Source organism: Symphalangus syndactylus, chromosome 10 (genome assembly GCF_028878055.3).
Source record: "Symphalangus syndactylus isolate Jambi chromosome 10, NHGRI_mSymSyn1-v2.1_pri, whole genome shotgun sequence".
Lineage (NCBI taxonomy): Eukaryota > Metazoa > Chordata > Mammalia > Primates > Hylobatidae > Symphalangus > Symphalangus syndactylus.
The window spans coordinates 17,682,676-17,701,611 of record NC_072432.2 but is presented as its reverse complement, the minus strand read 5'-3'; the positions used below and the strand labels follow the sequence as shown (position 1 = coordinate 17,701,611).

Genomic DNA, 18,936 nt, shown 5'->3' with positions numbered 1-18,936 from the left:
AAAAAGACTGCAGTGTCCAATCCTGCCTGAGTTTCCAGGCTGCTAACCTGTCCTGTGAGTGTTGGACTTGCCAGCCCCTATAACTGCATGGATCAACTCCTTAAAATTTATCTCTCTCTCTCTGTATTCTGTGTTCTCTCTCTTTCTCTCTCAGTTCTGTTTGTTGAAAGAACCCTGACTCATAAACTATTCAGTGGGCCAGACAGAGCAAATCCAAAATTTCCCTGCAGAAAGTTGAGAGACTGAGAGGAGAGTCTGTGTGATGCAAGAAACCACTGCCTGATGACTTCCGCAGGGAGCTGGAGAGGTGTGAATGAGACCTCAAGGCAGCAATGTCACATAGTGAAGCCCAAGCAGGAAATCTCTAGCAGCTAAAGAAAAGACGTTACCTTTGAGGATTTCTTAAAGCAGGCAGGGCCTTTTTCTCACAATGTCCAAGGTAAAAGAAAAACAAGATCTCCCGTTGAAATCATTTGGTTGGAATCCGTTCTAGAGAAGGAAGGATAAAACCCTTCTGCCATTTTTCTTCTTTATTCTCTTCACAAAACCACCTGGTTGGGTTTTTTGTTTTTGTTTTTGTTTTTCTTGGAGGGACAAGTCGCGGACTTGAAGGTAAGTTTTGAAAGATCTCCAGTTAGTCACCAAGTATACAATTATGCTTTGGAGATGAATATTTGAAGGATGCCGCCAATTCTCTTTGCAAGATAGGAGGGGAAAAAAAAGTCTAAGTGCAGTGCTCATACGCAGAGCAATTTTTGTTTTAAGTTTCAAATGAGATTTGACAAGGCATCACTTACAGATTGTGAAAGAGTCATTTAAAAACGCTGAATACATCATGGAAACTTCCTTTTCCCTTCCTACTTTGTTCTGCCCCTGACTTGACAAAGGAATGACCAGGAATCCTTCACGCCTGGTAGTGGGAACTGTTTTCCTTAAGGAACTTAGAAAATTGTGAGGATAACGGAAGCTGTTGCGTGATGCTGACTAGGATTTTTCATTGCCTATTTCACAGAAATACTGCCAGCCAGTTCTCAGAGCCCGGCTTTCACAAATCCTCGGTCTCCACGAAGTAGCTCAGTGGTTCCCAATTCTGCCTGCATGTTAGAATCACTAGAGGGAGGTTTTTAAAAATACGAGTGCCATAGTTCCATCTCCGAACAATTAACTACCAAGTTCTGGGATGTTAGCATTAATATTAGTAACTTTTTAAAAACTCCCCCAAGTGATTCTGAGCATCCAAGAGCAGCGCAGGGCCTGAAAGCCTCTGCACTGGATGGGAGTAGAGCGTGGCACAGGCGGCCCTAGATGCCCAGCCTGGCTCCCCGTCTGGAGTGAGTGTCAATAGGCCGGCCCCTGAGAAATCCAGGAGTGTGAAATGTTCATCTTAAGTTAAGTCTGAGGCTGCGAGTGCTGGCACACCTGCAACCCCAGGACTTTGGGAGGCTGAGGTGAGAGGATCGCTTGAGGTCAGCAGTTGCAGGCTAAAGTGAGCTAGGGTCACCACTGTACTCCAGCCTGTGCAACAGAGCAAGACCCTCTCAAAAAAAAAAAAAAAAGAAAGAAAGAAAAAAAAGAAAAGCCGGGTGCAGAGGCTCATGCCTGTAATCCCAGCAATTTGGGAGGCCAAGGCGGGTGGATCACCTGAGGGCGGGAGTTCAAGACCAGCCTGACCAACATGGAGAAACCCCATCTCTACTAAAAATACAAAATTAGCCGGGCATGATGGCTCATGCCTGTAATCCCAGCTACTCGAGAGGCTGAGGCAGGAAATCGCTTGAAACCAGGAAGTGGAGGTTGCAGTGAGCCGAGATCACACCACTGCACTTCCAGCCTGGGTAACAAGAGTGAAACGCCATCTCAAAAAAAAAAAAAGCAGCAAAGGTCTGGGCTGCTGACATGCATTCCCACATAGGTGAAAGAAGTGTAAAACAAACAGTGCCAGCAGACTGATTTTTTTTTTAAATCTTTGTTCTTTACACATTTTCATTTCAACATTGTCTGCTCATATAGCCACTATTCTGGCCTCTTCTCTGCCATTTTTCCTGGCACCATCCCCAACACCCATTTCTGGTCTGGTGCCCTCTCCTGGGCTGCCAGGCACTTGGTGCTTACCTCAGTTGACGCACTTATTAAATGACACTGCTGTATATTTGTTTCTGTGTCCAACTCTCCCACTAGACTATGAAGAACTTGAGGACGGGGGCTCTGTCATTTTGTCTTTTTATCTATTAAGATTAGCACCTAGAACAACGCCTGGCACCTAGTGGGCATTTAATGAATGTTTATTGAATAAATTAAAGTATAAACCAATAAAATCAAAATTGAGGAGAGGTTTATGGTATAGAGCCTCTTTTTTTTTTTTTTTTTTGAGATGGAGTCTCACCTCTGTTGTGCAGGCTGGAGTGCAGTAGTGCGATCTCGGTTCACTGCAACCTCCACCTCCTGGATACAAGTGATTCTTGTGTGTCAGCCTCCCGAGTGTCTGGGACTACAGGTACCCACCAGCATGCCCGGCTAACTTTTGTATTTTTAGTAGAGCCAGGGTTTCACCATGTTGGCGTGCTGGTCTCAAACTCCTGACCTCAGGTGATCCACCCCCCTCGGTCTCCCTAAGTGCTGGGATTACAGGTGTGAGCCACCGTGCCTAGCCAAGCCTTCATCTATTCTTATTATTTCATCTTTGTCTAGCATTGCTAATATTTTTGTGATCCACTCATTATTCTAGAACTTGATAGAAACAATTTAAGGCCACGTGGGAGAATAGGTTCCAAGATAATTTTTTTCCCTTAAAGAAGGAACTGTGTATTATTCAGATTTGAAACAAAGTACTCAGAAAATTTTATTTTCAAGTGAACTCTGCTAGAGAGAATGGTTTCCTTTCGACTGTCCTTCTCTTCACCCATTTCCTGGCCCCTCACTGAAATTTCTTGCACGGCAGAGAACTAACCTCTGGATGTGCCAGTTTTCCTGTTTGCAAAATGAGGATAATCGCTTTTACGACTGTAGTACTATATTAGAAAGAGCAACTGCTTATACAGAACTTTAAGCATCACAGGAGAAAATATAGAACACTAATAACATAAATAATGATACCACTGAATCGGGAACAGAAGAACACAAAGAGATGCATTTACGTTATTATTCTCTGTGACACTAACAGCACATGGAGAAGCATATAAATAATACTGGTCACATTAATGAGACACCTAACTATATTAAGCATATTGCCACAAAGTGATTTATGTTTTTTCACAATTCTAGCTTTACAATGCTTTTGGTTGAGGTTTTTTCTGATATGCAGAGAACTCAATATCTAAAAGATGTTTTTAGTTTATCTGATTTAAGTATGAAGGATGTAATCTTTTACTTAATGGGTTACTTTCTAAATTGGAGAGCAAAGCCAAAGACATATATTATAGTTCCAGGTGGGCAGATCACTTGAGGTCAGGAGTTCGAGGCCAGCCTGGTCAACATGGTGAAACCCCATCTCTACTAAAACTACAAAAATTAGCTCGGCATGGTGGCACACACCTGTAATTTCAACTCCTTGGGAGGTTGAGGCAGAAGAATCGCTTGAACCTGGGAGGCGAAGGTTGCAGTGAGCCGAGATCGTGCCATTGCACTCCAGCCTGGGTGACAGAGTGAGACACCGTCTCAAAAAAAAAAAAAAAAAAAAAAAGACATATAGTTAAGCTAGAGGGTGTTTCATGAGAAAAAAGTAATTAATTTAATCAGGAACACATAATTTCAAATAAAATCTTTAGCAGGTTATTTCTTTTGTGCTTACTCAGTAATTAGTGTGAAGTCTAAAGTGTCAAAGTCTTCATTCATTTCTTAGGGCAACAAACTTTGATGGGGGCCTAATATGTGCCGAAGATGCTATGAAGAATCAGATATTGGTTTTGCCTTTGAGTCACTTGTTGTTAAGCAAGAAGCCAGACAAATCAGCATTTGCAATATAAGATAATAAATACTAAAATAGCATTTAATATTTATCTCATTTCTCTGGCTTATTGTTAAAAGTACCCATACAGTTATACACACTTTTTCTCCACATTGGGGCTTTTTATAAGTGAGATAATACATCTGTGTAGTATTTTCTCTACACTGGGGCTTTTTCTAAGTGAGATAATACATCTGCATAGTATTTAGTTTGAGTAAGATTTTCTGGATTTTGCCACTAAAAGCATGCTAAGTGATACAAGGAGGAAGTTTAGGAAAGGACATAGCTCTTTTTTCATTTTTTTCTTTTTGCAACAGAGTCTTGGTCTGCACTCCAGGCTGGAGTGCAGTGGTGCAATCTCAGCTCACTGCAACCTCCGCCTCCCAGATTCAAGCGATTCTCCCACCTTCCTCCCAAGTAGCTGGGAGCACAGATGTGCTCCACCACACCTGGCTAATTTTTGTATTTTTAGTAGAGAGGGGGTTTCACCATGTTGGCCAGGCTGGTCTTGAACTCCTGGCCTCAAGTGATCTGCCCATCTCAGCTTCCCAATGTGCTGAGATTACAGGCATCCGCCACCGCACCGGGCCGATGGCTCATTTTTTAACACGTTGAGTTTGAGATAGCTGTGAGGCCACCTAGAGACTTCCCAGGGGTAGTTAGGTCTATCCTTGAAAAACATAAACTTGTTATAACAGTTTTGGGCTATTTTAAAATACTGTAGTGTAAACACTCTGAGTGTCTCTACCCTAAGGATGGGCAGTTGTGCCTGGGTGGTTCCACGGCATCATGGAAGGCCCAGGTTCTTTCTTGTCTTCTGCCGCCATCCCTAGATTGTTTGTGTTTCTTTGCAGGCTCCTGGTCTCAGGCTCACAGGATGGTGACAGCACCACTGGGCATCCCCTCCTCACCCAACAATGACCAAAAGCCAAATTCATGCACCCTCTTCCTTATTTTCCTACTTGAAAGCAAAGTCAGTTTTGGAGTCTACGCTCACAGATGCTTAGTAAGTGATTGAAGGACCCTAATCGGGAACCTGCACCCAGAGAGGACTACAGCAAGTGTTTCACAGGAGGCTAGTGGAACCTAAACCGGAGGGTTTGTGAATTAGCATAAGAGACTTGGGACACCATTTATTCACTTGTAAGAAGAACAATATTTAAGAGACGTGACTGACCGGCATCTTTGCCTTTGCAAAATGAAGTATAAGAGGCCGAGGCAGGCAGATCACTTGAGGCCGGGAGTTCAAGACCAGCCTGGCCAACATGGTGAAACCCTGTTTCCACTAAAAAGTACAAAAATTAGCCGGGCATGGTGGCGCACATCTGTAATCCCAGCTACTCGAGAGGCTGAGGCAGGAGAATAGCTTGAACGTGGGAGGCAGAGGTTGCAGTGACCCGAGATTGTGCCACTGTACTCCAAACTGGGAGACAGAGTGAAACTCTGTCATACACACACACACACACAAAAGAACGTGGCACACTCAAATGTCCAAGTCCTCTATGGAAGCATCGTGGATCTTGAACCTCATTTGGTCCTGTACCCCAATTTGATTAGAAGACTTGATGGCTTTGCCATTCGAGTATTGTTGTATTCCTATATGTTAATTTATTCATGCAACGAGCTACTATTTAAAAGGACAGAGGCCAGGCTTGGTGGCTCATGCCTATAATCCCAGCACTTTGGGAGACCGAGGGAGGTGGATCCCCTGAGATCAGAAGTTCAAGACCAGCCTGGCCAACATGGCGAAACCCCATCTCTACTAACAATACAAAACTTAGCTGGGTGTGGTGGCAGGCACCTGTAATCCCAGCTGCTCAGGAGGCTGAGGCAGGAGAATAGCTTGAACCCAGGAGGCAGAGGTTGCAGTGAGCTGAGATGGCACCACTACACTCCAGCCTGGTGACAGAGTGAGAGTCTGTCTCAAAATAAATACATAAATAATAAAAGGACAGATTCTGGTGACTTTGTTCAGTATACAGGATCAGGAAATAGGACTCTTTTGTGCCTGCTTGCCAGCCGATGTTTGTACTTGTGGCATAATTCACGTGAGACATTCTCTATTGCAACGTATCACCAGGGAGCAAGCTATAGGAAGACAGACATGTAGCCCCCACGTGCCTCTAATTGTTAGTGGCTACCAATATTTGCTTCATGGTTTTGAATGGTGAAAATACCTCAGGCCTATATGCAACATCATTGCACCACTTCTCCCTGTAGAGACGCAAGTCTTACACAACCAGGTCAGATGGGTTCTGGCAGAAACTCAGTCAAAAGGGCTGTCTTTCCTAAGGACAGCACTTCTGGAACTCTCAGAAAAGACCTGGGGATGAGAGCCATCTGGGAGATCCATCACCTCCCCAAGTACCAGGATCTAAGCCACTAGTGACCTTGTTCCATTACTGTCTCAAGTCTGTCCCCACCTGAAGCGTCCAGCTTGGTCAAAAAGGAAAACGGTTTCCAGATAGAGAGGAATTATTACTGTTGAAGGATATACACATTGCTGCTTAAGGTATACACATTATTATTACTGCTTAAGGGTATACACACTGCTGTCCCCATTCAAGAGCCTCCTTAGACAGGGTTCCACCCTTTATTCGGCCTCTGTGTCTGTGATCTTCTTGTACCACTATTCACAGTCAGGAGCGTGACCAGGAATTCCTGGTGGCCTGCAACTTCCCATCTCTACTGCTGCCTTTCTTCCCACCTTGAGTTGGTATACCAGAAAGCAGACAGGTGAGAGTGGTTTTACAAAAGAGGTAACTTTGAATTAACTCTAGGTGTTCATATAGAGTTTGCACTTTTACACGATCATGCATTGTTTTATATCAAAAATTCCTTAAGTTTTAAAAGTCAGCTTCTCATTTGCAAATAGCCCTGCACTGATTATAATTAATAAGTTATGCGAGGCACACCTTACTACCCTTTTTTGTTGAGATTTGGTGTTTTCAGTTACAGGACTATATGGGTAACTCATTTGCCAGGAAGTTTCTCCTTTAGGATTGGCAATCAAATCCTGCTTAGGTGCTTAGTTTCCAACAGTTGCCTCAGTTGTCATTTTCCATTTAACTGAACATGAAACACGCACAAACCAGCTTTTCAGAACAAGATCATAAACACCTCCCACAGCATTCTGATGTCCTTTGTGGAGGATTCCCCTTCCTCTAACTGCCTAAAATTTCCAACCTCCGGCCTTCCCTGGTGCAGAATTACAAAACCAAGCGTCAACCTCATATTGGAAAAAGTGTTAACTTAATGAGCCATATTTTCTTTGGAAAGGAGGAACTGCAAGTGGAAAACTAAAGGCAGTTCAGATCAGGTTAACCATGTCTGTGGCTGGAAAAAGAAATCTCTAATTTCCCATAATTGATATAGCACATCCATTCAACCAGCCCCTGTGGTTCCTAGACCGTAAGACATTTTAAAGTTTCCAACATACCCAGTGAGTGGAATCGTGAAATTATTGTTTTTTAACTGATGCAGAACTGCAAGTTATTTCATCAAGAGACTGGAAATTTCAGCTATACACACGTAGGTATTTTAGAAAAATGGGTCTTGTTAATAAGTTGAAATCTCCCCAGTGACTCTTTGGGTATGCACTCCAGGCCACTGCCGACGAACAACGTCAACCCTGAACTTGCATTTTCTACCTGTGAAAATTGAAGGCAAAGGAACAACCAGGTCATGGGCAGATTGCTAGATTTTTCTCTGACGAGCTGGAAATAAGTGCTGCTCAAAGATATGAGTCGACCTCTTCCCTTTGACTCTCTCTCCCCCAATAGATCAATACCTACTTACAGAACATGCCCTATTTCTAACTGAATTGTAAATGCAATGGTAACCTCACTTGAAAATAAATGGTGCTTTAAAATTTGGTTAAATTATTCCCTCATCTTTTATGTCTTAGCTTGGAATATAAGTCGATGCCTTTCATCTCTGAATTGTCTGAAAATTTTGCATTCTTGCCACTCTCTGCAGTCTTTTACGGAGAGTTGCCGATAGCCAAATCTGCACCATGTAAATTTTCATGGTTTATGAGAGCTATCCATTTATTGCATTCTAAGAGAAACCAAGAAGCTGCCTCTCTCTTTTCCGGTTGGGATGCAACTGAATATCCAGATTGGAAAATTCCTGACTGGGTATATCATGCACGATCATGCCACTGTGTTTAACATCTTTTGAAAGTAGAAACCTGGCATAAGAAATGATCAGGGCTTAAATGGAATGGAATGGGATTCTCACTAGGTCATTCAAATATCTTCTGTGTTTGAGGAGGGAGTGACAGTAATTTTGCTCAGGAGAATAAAAAGGAACTAGAAAATTAATGTTTAATTGCAATAATCTATTATTTACCATATATTTTAACATGTTGATGTCAAATAATATGTTTAACAGAGACCTTCACTAACAGGGCATTTGTTTTTGTAGGTAGGCTAAAATTCTCTCATCTTCTGTTCAGGCCCATAGGGAAAGGTAGGGAAGGTTTCATTCTAAAGAAATGCAGGAAAAATGGTTTGTACCAGAAAATGGAAATATAGCCCAGCAGAGCGATTCCCAGGAATGCTATTAGTTAAGGGGGATACAGAATGCAGGTAGGATGAAGGGTAATGGGTGATTACACGTGAGTTTATAATAGGCTTCCCAGCAGCACTGACATCTACAGATGGTACCCCCAAGTCTTGGCTTCCAGACAACTTCAAGACATCGAAATAAAAATCAATATATTGAATATCAGTTACCTATAGAGGTGAACAAGAGTTCCAAGAGCTTTTCTGTTAATAGATATCTGAGGAGTCTCTCAAACACCCAATTTCAATTAAGATGGCTTCAGGGGAACATGTTTTGAATCTGCTTCTAACTAAGGAACTGAAACTGAATTAGTGAAATGATCCTAGGTATTAGAAAAGACTGTGCCAAGAAAAGACAAGGGATGGGCATGGAGCCTAGACAAGGTGAGCAAAGGAAAGGTTATTTAGTTATTTGCAGCATGAGTTCTGCACAGCCCGCAGATGTTATGTCTGACCTGTTGACCTGAGTTTCCCATGCTGCTTGGAGGGTTATCATTAGAATGGACATGGATTAGATGCTTAGTAGCCTCACTGAGTTCCAGTTTCCCTGTCAGGTAGAAGAACAGGAGGTGAGTTCAGAGAGGTACTTTGTATTGGATGTGTGGGCCACTGTAGGGATTTGATTTTTACTCTGAGGGAAATAGGGAGACTTTGGAGGGTTTTGAGCAGAAGAGAGAGTGGGATTATCAGGAACTAATATTGTAAGAGGACTAGCAGGATCCAATGAGCTAGTACTTATGTGATGATCAGTGAGTGGTACTTACAATTGCCATAGCTCAGTGATGCTATCAGAGTAGCCCCTCTTCACCCAGACTGATTCAGGAAGATGTCGAAAATCTGAATAGACCTATAACTGGTATGGAGACTGAATCCATAATCAAACACTGTACAACAACAACAACAGAAAGACTTGGATCATGTGGTTTCGCTGGTGAATTCTACCAAACATGTAAAGAATCTTTCTCAAACTCCTCCAAAGAACTGAAGAGGAGGGAACACTTCCTAATTCATTCTATAAAGCCAGCACTAATCTGATACCAAAGTCAGACAAAGACACTGCAAGAAAACTGCAGAACAATATCCCTGATTAATATATGTATATATATATATGTATATATATATGTGTATATATATGTATATATATGTGTATATATGTGTATATATATGTATATATGTATATATATGTGTGTATATATATGTGTATATATATATATATAGAGAGAGAGAGAGACAGACGGAGAGACAGAGAGAGAGAGTGAGTGACAGAGAGAGAGAGACAGAAAGACAGACAGAGAGAGAGTCTCCCTCTGTCACCCAGGCTGGAGTGCAGTGCCACAATCTCGGCTCACTGCAACCTCCGCCTCCCAGGTTCAAGTGATTCTCCTGCCTCAGCCTCCTGAGTAGCTGGGATTATAGCCCCTCTACCACACCCAGCTAATTTTTATATTTTTAGTAGAGACAGTGTTTCACCATGCTGGCCAGGCTGGTCTCGAACTCCTGACCTCATATGATCCACCCACCTCAGCCTCCCAAAGTCCTGGGATTACAGGCATGAGCCACTGCACCCGGCCCCTGATGAGCATTAATAGAAAGATCCTCAACAAAATACTAGCAAACAGGAAACTGCAGCATATTAAAAAGATTACACCATGACTAAGTGGGATTTGTTCCTGGAATACAATGATGGCCAACATAGAAAAATTGATCAGTGTAACATACCACATTGACAGAATGAAGGAAAGAAAACACATGTGATCATCTCAATTGATGCGAAAAAAAATTAACAAAATTCAACACCCTTTCATAATAAAAAAATACTCAAAAAGTTAGGAATAGAAGGAAACTACCTCAACACAATAAAGTTCATATAAGAAAAACCCACCACTAGCCTCATATTTAATAGTGAAAGACTGAAAGCTTTTACTCTGAAATCAGGAACAAAACAAGGATGCTTACTTTGCCACTTCTATTCAATGCAGTATTGTAAGTTTCCACCAGAGCAATTAAGCAAGAAAAAGAAATAAAAGGCATCCAAATTAGAAAAGAAGAAGTAAAATTATCTGTTTGTTGATGACATGATCTTAAGTGTAGAAAACAAAAAATGTACAGAACTAATAAATAAATTCAGCAAAATTGTAAGATAAAGACCCCTGCACAAAAATCAGTTGCATTTCTATACAGTAACAATGAACACTCTGAAAAGGAAATTAACAAACAATTTTATTTACAATAGCATCAAAAAGAATAAAATATTTAGAAATTAGCTTAACCTAGGAGGCAAAAGAAGTGTACATTGAAAACTTCAAAACATTGCTGAAAGAAATTAAAGAAGACATAAATATAATAAATGGAAAAATATCCTGTGTTCATGGATTAGAAAATGTAAGATGTCAATACTGCTCAAAGATATCTATATATTTAATGCAACCCCCATCAAAATCTCAATAATGTTTTTTGCAGAAATAGAAAAATTCATCCTAAAATTTATCTCAAGAGACCCCAAATGATCAAAACAATCTTGAAATGGGAGAACAACATTGGAAGTCTCACAGTTTGAGATTTCAAAGTTCACTACAAAACTACAGTAATCAAAACAGTGTGGTACTGTCACAGACATATAGACCAATGGAACAGAATGAAAGCTCAGAAACAAACCCTCACATATATGGTCGAATGATTTCAACAAGTGTGCCAAGACCATTCAATGGCAAAAAGACAGTGTTTTCAACAGATGGTGCTGAGAAATTTGGATATCTACATGCAAAAGAATGATGGTTGCACCACAATGTGAATATGCTCAATGCCACAGAATTATATACTTTAAAACAGTTACAATGGTAAAATTTATGTTATGTGTATTTTATCACAACAAAATGAATCACTCTCCTTCCTCTAAGTCCATGCTTTCCAACAAATTTTTGGTTATCATTTCTCTTTACTTGTGATTTTCCAGTGAGGAGAATACATGGCTCAGTCAGTGCAACCCTACCCATTAGTGCTCAAAGCTTACAACTAAATGAGCATTCTGACTTACGCATCAGGCTTTTGTAAACTATCTCTCACCTCATCTTCCTGCTGTCCCTATCAGGTTTATTACCATGGCCTTGATACTCCAACCTTCCTGACTCTAATCCATCCTACACCTACCCATGGCTTTGCCCCTGCTAAGTGGACAGTAAGTACAGATGTTGTCCCCACTGTGTGTTATTGGTTCTATTCTAACACACAGTGCTTGCCTTGGGCCCCTGTGTCCTATGTGTCACTAAAACAGGAAGATAAAATCAAATTGACCCTGCTGTATCCAACAACATAGGGAGTCTCTATTCTCTCAGAGAAAGCCGACTGACAAAACTGTGTTTAGAGACAGCAGTGCTGAGGCTCAGACCCTAGAAATCAGTAACCACCAGAGCCTGTGAATCTTCAGGCCACTGCTGGGGTGCTAGGATGGCTTGGTTACCACTTCTCTGCCCAGTTGCTAAACCAACCAGTTCCAAAAATCAATGAAGTTGTCAATTCCAAGATGGGCCCTGTTTCCCTTCACTTTTGTACAACTGACGTTTTTGTTTTTGTTTTTGTTTTATTTTCTTTTTTTTTAGACGGAGTCTCATTCTGTCACCCAGGCTGGATTGCAGTGGTGCGATCTCGGCTCACTGCAACCTCAGCCTCCCGGGTTCAAGCGATTCTTGTGCCTCAGTCTCCCGAGTAGCTGGGATTACAGGCGCCTGCCACCACGACCAGCTAATTTTTTGTATTTTTAGTAGAGACAGGGTTTCACCATGTTGGCCAGGCTGGTCTCGAACACCTGACCTCGTAATTCACCCCACTCAGCCTCCCAAAGTGTTGAGATTACAGGCGTGAGCCACCGCGCCTGGCCACAATTGACTTTCTATTTAAAAACCCAGAAATGATTTACCAAACTACAATTACTATCTCTTCCTATGTGAGGCTGGCTACTCCCAGTTCAAGTACAAACTAGATGGAACTTACAACTGCTATAGGAAGACATTCTCAAACTACCAAACTACTCTGAAACTTTTAGTTGCTTGGTGTGTGAACTCTCCCTTTCTCACACTGCGTACATCACTGGGAGAGAGAAGAGTGAAACAGCACCATTCAACTTGGCTGGGTGCAGTGTTAAGTTGGATTCTCAATTAGAACAGAATAAGATCGAATCCCCTATATTCTAGTCTCCCCTGTCTTCTTCCCAAAGCTGAGCATGAAGCCCCTTCCTGTGTTTGTATTCCATCCGATGCTCAGCCATAAGCCCTCTCATACTGCATTGATTCTGCCTGTTTACCCAATGGAACTTCCCACTAGAACGTCAGCAACCTCAGAGATTGAGTCACAATCATCAGTGTTTCCCCAGGGCTAATGCTATCCTCACATTGAGGAAGAGCACAATAACTACTGACTAAAAAAATAAACAGCAGGCCAGGTGCGACAGCTCACACCTGTAATCCCAGCACTTCGGGAGCCCAAGGCAGGTGGATCATGAGGTCAGGAATTTGAGATCAGGCTGGCCAACATGGTGAAAACCCATCTCTACAAAAAATACAAAAATTAGCCAGGCATGGTGGCAGGTGCCTGTAATCCCAGCTACTTGGGATGCTGAGGCAGGAGAATTACTTGAACACGGGAGGCAGAGGTTGCAGTGAGCCAAGATCACACCACTGCACTCCAGTCTGGGTGATGGAGCAAGACTCTGTCTCAAAAAAATAAAAATAAAAATAAAATAAACAGCAGTACTGCTGAATTTCTTTGAGTCTACAATTCCACCAATGATACGACACTTCAACTACAAGACCACTAAGAAGGGGAAAAGTTATCATTAAGAGGTACTAACAATTATAAGACACATTCCCATTTTAGGGTTGTTATCACTTTGGTTTCAGGTCTGGAACAGAAAAGAGATGAATACAAAAAGGTTGAAGACTAATCAATAGCATTTCTTCAATACAGACACGTGTGCTGATCATTATACCAAACAAAAATTTTTTAGATTTGCTTAGTTTGTTTAGCTTCATTACCTCAAGCTTTCTCTCTTGAACCAGATGCTGTTTCCAATATAAATGAGCCACCCTCCTGTCTGAACATCAGGTAACTAAAGATAGAGAGAGGGGCTTGTCCCCATTTCTTACCTATCGTTATGTCTGAGGCTGAACTAAAAAATAAAAAAATAAAAAAAGATTATTTGTGGCCTCTACCAAGGCAGCTTAAGTAATGAGGATCAGTGCATCCAAAAGGGAAATATTTTTGCTACCAGGCAAGGTTGTAATAAAAGCGTATCATTCATCACCTGCTAAGGGAAAACATGCCATTGCAAAGTCACTTGGTAATGAAAAATCTGGGCAGTTCTAAGCCACTTTTAATCAGAAGATCTCAAAGCAATCCCCCACACTGCAAGCAGCAAAGCTTTGTCAGTAGCAGGACGCAAAATGGACATCTTCTGTGGTGTTATACACCATGAGGCTATGGTAGAAAAGGGTAAAGCAAATGAATAAAAACAAATAACAATAATTATTGACTATCATTAAGAGGAGTCGGTTATTAGATCCAAAAGTACAGTTAGAAGGAACAAATTCGAGTATTCAATAGCACAGTGGAGAAGTTATAGTTAATAATAATTTATTGTGTATTTCAAAATAGCTAGAAGACAGGAATTATAATGTTCTCAACACAGGGAAAAGGTAAGTGTTTGAGGTGGTAGATATCCCAGTTACCCTGATTTGATTACACATTTATACGTGTATCAAAATATCACATGTACCCCAAAAAATATACAACTGTGATATATCAATTAAAATAACAACAAATAAAAATAAATTAAAAACAAATAATAATTATATCGATATCTACATATAAATGTATGGAATTTATTTATTTATTTTTGTAGAGATGAACCTTCATTATGTTGCCCAGGCTGGTCTCAAACTTCTGGTCTCAAGTGATCCTCCCGCCTTGGCTTTCCAAAGCCCTGGGCGACAGGCATGAGCCACTAAGCCCAGTCAATACGTATGATATTTAAATGTGACTGCGTATCAAGTGAAATCACGTGTGAATATTTGACCCTAAATCATCAAACACTACACAATTAATTAGTAGTAGAAGCACATTATAATTCAGAGGATGGACTTTGGAGTCAAACAGAACTGGGTTCCAGTCCTGTCTCTGCCACATCCTCTCTTTGTGGCCTTGGGCAAATGTCTTACCCTCTCTAAGCATCCATGCCCTCCTCTGTAAAATGGGCACCATAAGAATATGCACTGGCCAGGCGTGGTGGCTCACTCCTGTAATCCCAGCACTTTGGGAGGCTGGGCAGGGGGAGTCATGAGGACAGGAGATCAAGACCATCCTGGCTAACACGGTGAAATCCCGCCTCTACTGAAAATACAAAAAATTAGCTGGGCATTGTGGCAGGCACCTGTAGTCTCAGCTACTTGTGGGGCTGAGGCAGGAGAATTGCTTGAACCTGGGAGGCAGAGGCTGCAGTGAGCCAAGATCGTGCCACTGCACTCCAGCCTGGGAGACAGAGCAAGACTCCATCTCAAAAAAAAAAAAAAAGAAAGAAAAAAAAAGAATATGCACCTCACTGTCACCAGGGTTGGCTGAGAAACTCTGTGTAAAGCACTTAGAATAATGGCTAGCGAACTGCAAGTGCTCAGTACGGCTTAGCTCTCGATGTTTGAACTAGAATAGATGCCCATTTACCCACAGCAGGCCCTCTTCCTGCACCTCCTGGCACTTGATTTCAGTGTTTGCATTGCATCACTACTCCCCTCCCTGCCTGGTTTGGACCCCACAGTCAACTGCTGCGTGTCCTGCCTCATGGAGCCTCTCCCACTTTATCTCCCTGTTGTTCCTGTCTGGATTGCTACAATGTCCTCTCTGCTCTGGCCTTCCCAACTGTAATCCATCCTACACTGCGGACTACCCATGGCTTTGCTCCTGCCAAGTGGACACTAAACATGGATGTGGCCCCATTTTGTGTTATTGGTTCTATTTGAATTCACATGCTTGCCTTGAGTCCCTGAGTCCCATGTGCAACTAAAGCAGAAAGATAAAATCAAAGTAACCCTTTGTTCTTGTGGCTGTCTTCAGTAACGTAAGGTTGGTCCGCATTGCTCGACAGAAAGTCTTCTGGTTCATTAAAACTGTACATCATTGGTACCATAAATATCCAACAAATATCAACTTGGCCATGAATTATAATCAGCTACCTATAACACTACCAAAAATATCTTAATCTGGATGTGGCTATTCACTGAAAATTTTGGTTTTTGTTGGTTGGTTTTGGGTTTTGGTTTAGTGGTGCTAGAAAAAAACATTGTAGTTTTTGCTGTGACAGAGGATATGGTAAAACTCTCTGTCCAATTTCAGAATGCAGACGACAGGCCCAAGCTTCAGTCACTTCATATAAACCTGCGGGGTGTCAAATGAAACTATTTTTTAAATGATGTTTTTGTTTTTTTTTGTTTTTTTTTGAGACAGAGTCTCGCTCTGTCGCCCGGGCTGGAGTGCAGTGGTGCAATCTGGGCTCACTGCAAGCTCCGCCTCCCGGGTTCACGCCATTCTCCTGCCTCAGCCTCCGAGTAGCTGGGACTACAGGCGCCCGCCACCGCGCCCGGCTAATTTTTTGTATTTTTTAGTAGAGACGGGGTTTCACCGTGGTCTCGATCTCCTGACCTCGTGATCCGCCCGCCTCGGCCTCCCAAAGTGCTGGGATTACAAGCGTGAGCCACCGCGCCCGGCCTAAATGATGTTTTAACCCTATCTTTGCTGGCTGGCTGTGTTCTTGCTAAGGAGGTTTCTTAGATTCCGTTAAGCAAGTCAGACCAAAAAATAATTTGTCAAACGGACGTGGAAAAATGATTTTAAAAAATCAGAATACTTCAGTGATGGATCCCCAAAGACTTCTCAGTTTTTTTAAGTCTGGCCCTAAGCTACCTGGCTAGGAAATGACCAAAAATGGTCAAGAGATATCTTTGGAGTGTACCTTTTAGAAAACCTTTTCTCTACACTGCATCTGCACACTGGGATTACTGGGAACTTTGAAATAATTGTGCAGCTCCATCTAATCAGAATACTCAACAATTAGAATTCACTGATACCAAAAATGGAAAGAAAATAAGTAAATAACTCTTAAGAGCAGTGGCACCATTTTTTTTAAAAATAACTTCCTCCTCCTGCCTTCAGCTCTCAGAAGATTATCACAAAAACATCCATATTATGAATAGTTTTATAGGTCAGTTCCCTTCCCTACCACTAGGCATACACTGATGATCATTTCCAAATTTTCCCAGACTGCTTTGATATCATGTGATTCATTTTAAGTAGAGGCAGTTTTGTGAATTCCCTAGCCAAACTTTTTAGATTGTGGATTTTCATATAAATAAATTTAGAGACCGGTGGGGTTGGGAGGGAATAGATAAAGGAAAAAAGTGCTTTTGTAAACTATCTTACTCCTAATCTGTTACTGAGTGAGCCATTGTTGGCCCCAAGTCACCCTAGCCCGTTAATTCAAGGTTAACTTCGGTCATTGCCATGGCTCCAGTGCTTATTATCATTGCCTCATCCACATCTTTTGAGAACACTCTGAGAATCTACATGGCTTTAACACACTTCTTCGCACTAGTGAGAACGCCCGCAATGCCTTATTCAGTAAGAAGGTTAAATGAGTTTGTTTGCTGAAGCATTCGCCACATGATCCCAACTCTCCTCCAGCTCCATCCCGTCTATAATCGCAGAGCGAACACTCACTCACCTTGGGCATGTCAATAACTGATGGTCTGGGGATGGAAGCCTGAAACACCACTGCTTCACAGTCCGCCCCATCATCCAGGGACCGGGGCACATCTTCAGGCGTCTCCGCGGGCTGGGCCGCAGTGCGGTGACTTGAATTCCGATTCGCACTGCCATTTCTCTCTGCATGGGTGCCCGAATCTTGCCTTTTCTCTGGAGCTCCTTCTGCGCTTGGGTGTCTTGGCTGTCTGCCTGCTTTGGCCACAGGCTGTACGCGGACGGTGGAATGAGCATCAGCCACGCCGGACTGATTGAAGGAAGCACTCTCCCTCGTATTCCCAAAACAAGCGAGCAGAGCTGAGCACGGAAACGGATGCATGCTTCTAGAGGGAGACTTCAGTCTTTTGGTGAGTCTTGCTTTCCACGTGGACATGACTTGCAGTGAATCATTGCAAAGTTCAAACGGAGCAAGGAAATTTTCCAGGGGTCCACATCACCTGCACTTCGCTTATAGGAACTCTTTCCAATTGCCCGAAGAGAAGAACTTGCTAGTGGTTGCCCCTAAATAGAAGTTGGGATGGCAAGGCCACCTTCCCTGAGAGTCACTTAGCCGCTGGGGCCCCTTTGAAAGTGTCCATCCTGGGCAATTTCGCGCTCTTCTTTCTGTGGTGCTGTCAGTGGCTAAAGAAAGCTGTTGGGGAGGCATGTGAGTGGCTCCGGTTACAGTTCCTAGGCAGGGCAGATGCTTCAGGGTAGGGTAGTGCCAAGTCAATAGACAATTGCTTCAGGTTACCTAGGAGGCATAAAGATAATGTAGCCTGATAGCATCTGCCATAATAGCGTCAGCCTGCGTATCAATAACATCATAACAGCAGCAAAACCTTCTTTGGTTACCCCCCTTCAAATATTTATTCCCCCAAACAAAACAAAAACGACCCAGTTGTCCATCACAAATGAAGACCCCTAGAAGGGTCACGACCCTAGCAGCTGTTTCATTATTAAAATAGGAGGTAGACTCAATCTTTCCCCTGGAGAGATGCAGTGTGATATGTTTTCTGAATCTTTCTGGACTTTTTGGGATCTTTCCAGAATCTTCCCGGAATCTTCCCCCCACCCTCAAAACAAGTTTCTTGGTTTCAGGATCCACATCGCCTTTTCTGATAACTATAAATAGGTCTTTGGTAATTTGATTTCTTTTTTTACTAGTTAGGCTAAGTTCTTGATTAGTTTTCAACAATACCAAAAAGAAAAAAAGAGAGCCCCACATTAACAATTATCCTTATGTATTATGTTATTATGTGTGGTGGTATTATGCACATGTGAAGTATTCTACCTATATGGTATATATCACCTACTTTCAGAAAGTAACTCCTTTTTGAACATAGATCTTCTGTTTCTCAACACATTAATATGTGAATGGTGAAAAATAATAAATTATAAACATATTCTAAGACAATTCAGAATCAAGATTTTTCCTTAGCCAACTGTCTACTAGGAATTTTATAGAAATGTAATACTGTAATGCTTTTACCATTAATAGTGATTTTGGGGTCAAGATTTCCGGGCATGTTACCCACTCTTAATTAATTTGTTTGCTCTCTCTTTTAATGTCAAGATGTGCTCTTTGGCCCAGACAGGTGGTAGTTATTATGGCACTGATTCCCATTTTACAGAGGCAGAAACCAA

The 18,936-nt window shown here is 42.0% G+C and overlaps 1 protein-coding gene across 1 annotated transcript in view; it reads right to left on the bottom strand.

Moving 5' to 3' along the window:
• FAM107B (family with sequence similarity 107 member B) overlaps positions 1–17,917 on the bottom strand; it is a 255,320-nt gene extending 237,403 nt beyond the window's left edge. Inside the window, exon 1 of the mRNA XM_055296535.2 lies at positions 17,273–17,917. Within this exon, the coding sequence (XP_055152510.2) occupies positions 17,273–17,683 (411 nt within the window). The 5' untranslated portion in view covers positions 17,684–17,917. The remainder of the gene's footprint in view (positions 1–17,272) is intronic.
• Positions 17,918–18,936: the final 1,019 nt, after the last annotated feature.